Source organism: Phragmites australis, chromosome 3 (genome assembly GCF_958298935.1).
Source record: "Phragmites australis chromosome 3, lpPhrAust1.1, whole genome shotgun sequence".
Classification (NCBI taxonomy): Eukaryota; Viridiplantae; Streptophyta; class Magnoliopsida; order Poales; family Poaceae; genus Phragmites; species Phragmites australis.
Window position 1 is genome coordinate 25,949,814 of NC_084923.1, and position 9,308 is coordinate 25,959,121.

Genomic DNA, 9,308 nt, shown 5'->3' on the forward strand with positions numbered 1-9,308 from the left:
GCATTTTGGTGATTATTTGAGTAAGTTAAAATATATATAGCAAATGGTCTACAGTTGACTGTGGCCACCTCAACAAGGGAAGCGGACGAAGAGACGGTGGCCAAGGCATAACTGACGTGAGTCCTCACTCCTCTCCAACAGACCATCATCGGGTAATCTTTATTCTGCTAGTCGGTCAATTATGATCTGAATATATGTGCGATCATGCATTGTATGGCTCATGGCTTAAATGTTCTCTAGAAAAAAGCAAATATGAACTCAACTCAGATTATAGATTTACAAAACTTACATACCCACAGGTCTTATATATCTTCATTAATTATTTCTTACCCTAGTAAGTCTTTTGCTAAACATAAGCAGACTACTAAATGGACATTGTAATTTTCTTTAAATCAAACTAGAGCCACATTATCAAACCTTTTCCTTTTTGGGAACCTATGTTACGCGTCAATTCTTCTTCAAAATGCTTGTGAAGATTGTCAGAACTGATGCCCGCAACCAATCTGTTGCTTCATCACAACAAACTAGCCATCATGTTTCAGCTACAACCATCTCCAGCAAAACGATAGCCACCGATGCTTCAGCAATGAAAGGCTCCAAAAATCCACCTTTCAGCCATGCCTTCCCTTCTAAAAATCAGTCTTGAGATCCTACTCCGGGCAAGGCTCGAGATTCCTCCCATCTTCAATGGGGTAGATCACAATCTTCTTGACCATCTGGCAAAATTCCCTACAGGAGTCGAAGAATGTATAGATGTCAGTTATAACCCATTCAACTCCTATCAGTTTGAATAGCTGATCAATTTTTTATTGTATGGAGAATACATGCAGAAGCAAGCTTACAGCTAGGGATCATCTCTGACTTCCCTTGTGTCACCTTCATCATCAGTGAAAGTCACCTTCCATGTTTCTTTCAAGCTGAGGTCTTTTATCTCGAACATCTCTTTAAGCTCATTGATCAACTATTGATACCCATCCATTCTCTAAATCTACAGCTCTGCCCATAGCATTTCCATGCATTTGAACCTTATACAAAACAAATATGAACTTTAGGTTACACCGTTAGAGTACAGTTTAAAAAGCAAGGAGGAAGAAAAGAAAAAACAAAACTTGTACCATAATTCGAGTTCTTGCAGTGCTACTCTAATTGCTTTAGATTTCTCGGGGGCTTTCATTCACGAATTGTGTATGGTCTTTTGTTACTTTTGAGAGTGCTAATAACTGACCGGAGTCTTCAAAAGAATCAGCAGCTCGGTTGATCTTTTCCCTACTCCCACAGTCATCTCAGTTGGAGTCAGATAACAAGACTACTTCTCCGCACCAACCTTTTCTTCTGAATCCTCCTTGTGCTTCTCAGACCTCACCGGCAGGATGCTATGCCGCTCTTTGCCACCTGGTTTGGCTGATGCATTTTTGTACCATGTCGTTCCAAGATCAGCGAGAACCATCCCAAGGACGACCTGAAGATTCAGACCCTCCTTGCCAAAGAAGAGAAACACGAGGGACAGAACAAGCACGATCTTCATGTGGCTCAGGACTTGGAAGGACACAGTAGAAAACTGCCCAATGCAGATGAATTGGCTCAGATTAACACCAATGGCAATGAAGAATGAGAGTACAAGGAAAAACTGCAGAATTAGGGAAAAACTATGGTAAGAAAGACACTCAAATCTAAAATTCTAGGATGACAGGAAACTAATAGTCGCTAGAAAGATTTCTTACATAACATCCACAAGACCATAATATAAATGTTCCATAAACTCACAAACCATTGTGCACATGCAGTATAGCAAAAATCTCAACCTGCTAAACGCTGGCTAATCAACATCCTATCTCTAAGCAAATATATAGGTGAATTATTTATAGAGAAACTGCAGCATCGATCACCATATGATCAAAGATGAAACATTGTTATGACTGTTCCCTTACCAGAGCAAGATATGAGAAATTGAAGTGATCCACTCTTTTGCCTGTCAGCAAGAAATCTATGAATCGCCCCACTAGCAGCAGGGATCCTGCTTGGGCTGGAGCAGTGTGGCCCAGGAGATTGAATAAGTTCAATGAGCACTTCCGTTGGAGAAAATGAACATACTTCAAAAAAGCAGAAATTACAAAAGAATCAAAATTGGGCTCCTATTAATTGGGTATGTGATAGGTCGAAAACCCACATGCACTGCTCATAGAACTATTACTGAAAATGTAGTGCAGCAAGGGCAATCAAACAGTAAAAAATGCCAAAGTTGTGATATTAAACGAAACTATGTATTCCACATTTGGAAAATGGAAGGATTACTTCTGTAAAGATTAAGAAGTAATATCATGAGTACACTGTACCAAGCCTTACAATTCACAAAAATGACAAATACAAAATACTGGCATGATGCTTCCTGTCCTTTGAAAAGGTTTGAGGCATATCAAAGAACTTGCAGTTAATTGCAAACAGAAGCAGACCATCAGTTATACCAAGCAATCTCACTAGTGAGCTGATAGATAAGAAAGCAGCATAAGTTGGTTAAACTCACGTATTGCTGCAAAGATGTGCTCCAAACAGCTATAATAGCCGCAATTAGACCTCTTGCATTCACACTGATATCGGTAACCGTGCAGACTGCAACACTTATAAGTTTTTAAAGTTGATATTATTTTTTAAAATGAATTTATCACTTGATGTATATAATTTATTGCAGCAAAAAGATATGAAATCACCTCCTTGTGAGAATTTTCAGTTTTTATGATCCATGAGAGACTTCTTGCTCCGATCTCGATCTCATGATTTTAGGGGATTGAAACTTTTCTTTGATGGTAATGCTTACAAACTTTTTAGATGGAAAAGGCATGCAAGTGTGTGAATGTATGATTTCTTCCGATTTTGTTTCTTTATATTTACATACCCACCCTCACCACATTTAAGCTCATCATGCATCCTGCTTTCGTCAATCAGACAATGTTCACTAAGACAGTAGCTAAGTTTACTCAGGCCTTTCATTATTGTTGATTTGTTAGGATCACTTGTTAGTCTTCATCGGTGAAGAAAAAGAGCTATGCTGAATAGAGGGATGGTTTTTCTTTTTATTTTAAGTGTGTGAAATCTAACTAATATATGTATTTTCCCATACTCAGTAATTACTTACATTGGTACAATTTTCTCAAATAGGAGTACTGAAGCAAACCCTCCTGATTATTTGTTGCAATGATACATAATATTTACTAAAAAGAGTTGCATTTGGTAGTTACCTGACACTGTAGTGTAATACTTCTTAGATTGAACTCATGTTATCCCCACCTTTGTATAAAATCTGAATCCATAGTCTATTTTTTGTAAAGGACATGGATATAGCACGTAATTTGATTAGACCTTATGTAGGATAATACAACCTCATGTAGGTTGTTGCAAATAAGTTCGATGTTTTTATATGTCTCTAAATTTGTCGTGCCATAAATTTCTAAAATAATTAGGTTCTTATACTGTATTTTGGCTGTTTATTGCACAGTTGATTGTTCATTCAAATTAAAAAAGTGACGGTATCTTATATTTTTGGCAATGAGTTGATAACTGTATGTAGTTCGTATCGACGAAGTAGCTCACCGTTGGTTATAGGTTCACTACTTCTATTTTGGTCTTGTATGTGGTGTTAATATTTCTTATATTTGTTTGAAGCAATATTTCTATGAGTTATATTTAGTTAACCATTTTCATCATGTACACGAGCTAGTTTCAGCGAATCTATCTACCTGATACAATTTACAGCATTTGGGACAAGGCGGTACTGCAGTACTATCATTAGTAGTATATAGCTCAAAACAATGTTACGACGCTAATTAATTTCCTTTGTGCAATGAGAGATCACGAATGACATGTATACATATACTGTATTTTTTAGATGTATCACCACTGCTTATAGACTAGTTAGTACCATTGAATTTATTTGTTTGTTTACATAGTTGTTTTATGGAACCAGCATCATGATGATGATAATGAAAATGACAATGATTTGCCTTATCAAGAAAGACCATCACCGCTGTGCCCATGATTTTAGACAAGAGGTACCTCTTATGTGTTTAGAATCTACTACTTAGTCAGGCTGCTGCTTCAACTGTTTCCTCTTTATTTCCCTCGTAATAGACTATGGCATGCACACAAAGACAAGACACTCAAAAGAAGACTCTACGCCCCTCAAAGAAGATGCGTACTATTTCAATGGAGATGGAGGTAACAACATATCATATAACAATGTTCCTAATAAATTTTTGTTTGTATGACTCAGTCATAATTGTCATTTATTGATTGTATTAATTCTCACATATAGATTGGCACCATAGTAGTTCTGAAGACTTCAACGTATCCAAACAGAGAATGTGTAGCATATGCTAGTTTTCAGAGTGAGAGGCCGCAACAAAGAGTTGATGGCGTTGAGATGTTCCCAATTTGTAATGGTGATTGTCAAATATCCGATTGTGGAAAAAGAGGAATTAGTAAGGCCAATAAAGCACTGCAAGACAATTGGTGAAGCCTGTGCTATAGGAAGATTGATTGCTTGGCCTAAAATTTTGGTATGTCAATTTCCATCAATTTTGATGAAGCATACATTATATTTGTTATTGCAATCTTAATGGTTAACCTTTTTTTACAGGTTAAAAAGGTGAATGGTTAAATCCATACATCTGGATGCTCTCTATGCGGCCAAATTAGAAATCAAATAATTCTATGAAGATTAGATAGCATTACGTGTAGTTTAGACTATTAGACTAGAAAATTTAATTTTGTTATGCATGTTTTCTATATAATCAATTTGTTATGGATTCTGTATGTAGAATTATGCCAACAATACTCATATTTATTCCTTTGGCGGATGTTATAATCATAATCATGGTGATGTATGTTATCTGTAACATGTTATTTTTATTATTTTCTATATGTTCAAGGTTTGAATGTTATGATAATCATGGTGGTTTGTGTTATCGTGCAACGTGCCATTCTTACATTTTCTCTATCATTGATGAAACAATAGTGTAACCAATTATCAAATTACCGTGTTGCTATAATTATAAAAGGGTGTTACTAATTGTGTTACTACATTTAGAGAAGAGTGTTACTAGGTCGTGTTGCTTCAGTTAGAGAAAGGTGTTACTAGGTCGTGTTGCCCATAAAGATATGTGTTGCAATATTTTGAAAAGGTGTTACAAGATGTGTGACTATAACTAATAAAAGATGTTACAAACGATGGTACTATAGTTATGAAAAATATGGTACTACTGCATATAGTAACATATATCATATTACTATAGCTTAGTTGTAACACCTTTTATTACATATAGCAACAACTATTATGTGTGATAATAGATCCTACCGTAGTAACATAGGCAACAAGCACACATATCAAATATGTTACTACAAACCTCAGTAACACATTTATTGATATATAGTAACTCAATAACACATTTATTGATATATAGTAACACATATGTGTGTTACTACATCCCTGTCCTGACGTAGTGACACAGACCTCCCAGTTTAGACAAAAATATTTAACTAGATGTTCCAATCCTAACATTAGATGTTCCGATGTGATCTAAAGGTCTATTTTTTCCAAACACAGACCTCTCGGGTTGGACAAAAATATTTAACTAGAAGTTCTGATGATGACATCAGATGTTCTGATATGTTGAAATTTCTAGATCTGAAACTCCTAACAAGATGTCAATTTTTGTTGTCAGCACCAAGCTTCGTCGCACCCCAACGACGAAGCAGCTTTGACTCCACACCAACACGATCAACCCAAGCCTGTCAGCCACCCATCATGAAGCATGAAGCGCAGCTCCAAGGAAGCAGAAGCCTCATCATCACCCCAGGCTCATACCTCATCACCGTCAATCTCAACGCCAATCCTAGCCAGCGCAGGGCAGGGAGCTCCAAGGCAATGCCTCCACAGAGGATACGGACTCAAAAGCGTCGCAGTTGCCCAATCTCGAAACAGATTAGGGTTTTCACTCGGAGGATCCTGTCAGGGTGAGGGGGGGGGGGATAAGGATCTCATAGTGACACCTTCAGGAAGGAAGGGCACCCAAGAGCGTCGTCGATGCCCGCATCGGTAGATCCATGTTATTCTTTCGCCCGAAACCCTCCGCACCAACCAACATCTTGCGCCCATGCTGAACACCAATCGGCCTCCGTCGGCATGAGCCATGAGAAGGACCGTGCCACAGGTCACCGGGACCCATGGCCAACTCCACCATGCCATCTAGCTGTCGTGCAGCCACCTCCATTGCACCCTCGAGCTGCCACACAATGGTTGTTGGTAATTGGCATGTGCGAATTATCGCTCGATCACCCAAGCACGGCCGTCTTCTCTGCGCCGTCTGACCGACACGCCCTCAGGACACCACGCATGGCCATCTCCTCTGGCGCTGTCTAGTGCATGCGGCCACCACCAGCACATCGTCTGTCACCCTTGTGCATCCGCCGTCATCCTAGCGTGGCAGCTGTCACTTGTGCGGCCACATTATCATGCAGGACTAGCCGTCAAGCATGGATGCCAGCACCATGCCACCCCCTCAAATGAGCAGATTGGCCACCTAGAAGGCATATCTACCCATCCCACGTGCAGACGGTGGCCACCCGCCAAAGATGCTCAGCTCGCTGCCTTCTCTGCCGCAGCCAAGCAGAAATGAAGGAGGACACCACCAACTCACAGATTCAGGCGACACCCGCACTCCTTCCCCTCTTGAGGCCGCCATTGCACTCGCCATGGCCTGCCGCCTTGACGAGCTCAACACCGACCACTGGACTCTGCGATTTAGCCCGTGTGGCTGCAAAGACGGATGGAGGGGCCGCCCGAGCCACTCCAGGGAGCAACACGGGGGTGTATTCTACTCTGCGTGTTTGTAGTAGTTGAGTATGGCACGTGTGCAGGAGAGGATAACTGAATGCGATGAAGAAGGGACAATGTGAGAACGAACAGGAAGGATAGACGTTATCCTGGTCAGTGGTCAGAGTATTACTTGTACACGCCACGGTTACAAACCATCTAAGAAGCAATTGGTTAAGTTGAGCAACCACGTACCCATATGAAAAGTTGTAAATGTCTAAACTACTAGTATAAAGCTTATGCGTTGCAATGGTTCTCAAATGCTACACCCAATAATATTTGTTATTTTCCACACAATGTGAACCAACTAATAAAAAGGTGACAATTACCATAACGTATCGAATAATATAATATTGTTTAATACTTAGAATGTTAAATATTGATAGTAAGCTTGCTTTTCACACACTACTCTACTCTTTGGGAGAAGTTAAAAACAATTGTAGATGTAAAAAACTCTTCGAGTATGTTCTTAGCTATACAAATATTGTGATTCATGTTCCATAACAAAAGGAAATAACCTCAGAACAATATCTATTTTTGCTCTTTCATAACCGAAATGCTTTTGCTCAATAAACAGCTCCTGAACCTGTGCTAAAAGGGACACAATGAATTGATCCTAACCCTCTTAATGACCACATGGCAATGAAAAATCTTTCTCAAGGTTCATTGCTTTGCAAATATATTATATATCACTTGGTTGCATCTGAGTACCTCCAAGCTCATCGATTCAGAATAAGATCCCAAAGCATACATCTTGCTAAGATGAATTTCCCATGGCTACCTCACCACACCACAGTGCATCACCCCTTCCTCCTACTGTCTGGCACCCCTCCTCTTCAAAAGGCATTAGCATCAATGTTCTTTGATATTAAGCCGAAAAAAGTAAAGCCTCTTACTATTTGCGGTGATGATGAGCCACTGCTGGCACTACGTGAAAAACAGACAAAGGAAACACTACATAATTGACAGATCATAATATGACCCGTCACTTATGATAAAAGTGACAGATCATAGTTGTAACCCATCACTAATACCAGTCATTGATGACAGGTGAAAACTTGACCCATCACCAATGACGACTCATCACTCACAGGTCATCATAGGCTGGTCATTGGTGACGGATCAAGTTTTGATCCATCACCAATGAATAACTCATCGGTGACGGGTCTCATAGGCCTGTCATAAGTGACGGGTCAAGTTATGACCCGTCACTAATGACGTTATTCAGAAATACAGAAAATGATTCAAACATTCCAAAACTTTTTTATTTTTATTTTATTTTTCTCTTATTTTTTCTCACTTTAGAAGCACTAGAATATGAACCATTGTACATTACTGCTCAAGTTTGATGTAAGGGGTAACGGCTATGGACACAAACACTCATTCCAAAAACAGTGCAGAAACTTTCGGAGGCGAGAACTCAATCTTCCAAGCTATTTTAGGCCTCGAAAAATTCACCGAACCCAACAAAGTTGGGGAGAAATGGATGTAACTTTTTCTGTCAAAATCGGAATCCGTATGCAAAAGTTATGGCCATTTAACTGAAGGCACTCTGAGTCAACTGGTTTTATATCTATTGTAAAATTAACATTGGTGACGGGTCATAACTGTGACCCGTCACTTATGACTTGTAATAAGTGACGGGTCACAGTTGTGACCCGTCACTTATGACCCTCAGCAAAATAGTTAAAAGGATCTTTTATCCGAGTCCCTTCAGGACGCACACGAGGTTGAGGTGGTTACGCATCTATGCGCGCGAGGGGCCATCGCAAGTTCGATTCCCATGGAACGCACATTCTAAATACAGCCTGAAAAATAGGTAGAGACACGTGGCGAAGCCGCCAATTTTTGCCTCCCTATCCGAGCACCGAACCGCCACGCACACATGCCATTTCGCCTCCCTTTCCCCTCTTCAATCGCGTGAAACGGTCACCCGTTGCCATTTCCACCCTATGTGTCTCTCCCTCTCCCTTCCCCTCTATAAATTCTATGCCACCGAGTTTGCCATTCTTTCGTGCACCCCGTCCAACCTTTCCCTCTCTCTCTCCTCATCCAATTTGCCATTACTGTCGTCTCCAGTGAGTTTTGCCATCATCGCCATTTCGTGCTGCCATGCCATCTCTGACCTTACTAACCTCCCCTTCGGCTTCGCAGGGAACTCTGGAGGCCAGTCCGAAGGTCCTCGTCCCTGAGTGGCTACCGAAACCTTCTCCCCAGCTCACTCCGACCATCTCCGCCGCTTGTCCTCGTCGCCTGGCCACCTCGCTGACACTCGGGGGTAAGATCGCCAACTCTCCCTATCTCTTTTCCGCCTCTCGTCGGTGAAACCCGGCAAATGAAGCCCCCATTCCAGCCAACTCTGGCCACTCTCCGCCGTATAGCGCTGCCGTCAGCTGCTCTGGTCCACCATGGACCTTCTCAGTCCACGGCCATATAGACCCGG

At 40.7% G+C, this 9,308-nt stretch overlaps 1 protein-coding gene across 1 annotated transcript; it reads right to left on the bottom strand.

Moving 5' to 3' along the window:
• Positions 1 to 1,121: 1,121 nt before the first annotated feature.
• Positions 1,122 to 8,966, bottom strand: LOC133910620 (UDP-rhamnose/UDP-galactose transporter 4-like). The gene is made up of 4 exons (XM_062352954.1): positions 8,896 to 8,966; positions 2,522 to 2,615; positions 1,929 to 2,090; positions 1,122 to 1,627 (listed from the first exon to the last, which is right to left on the bottom strand). The coding sequence occupies exons 1-4, from the start codon at positions 8,964 to 8,966 to the stop codon at positions 1,307 to 1,309; spliced, it is 648 nt and encodes a 215-aa protein (XP_062208938.1). The 3' UTR covers positions 1,122 to 1,306.
• Positions 8,967 to 9,308: the final 342 nt, after the last annotated feature.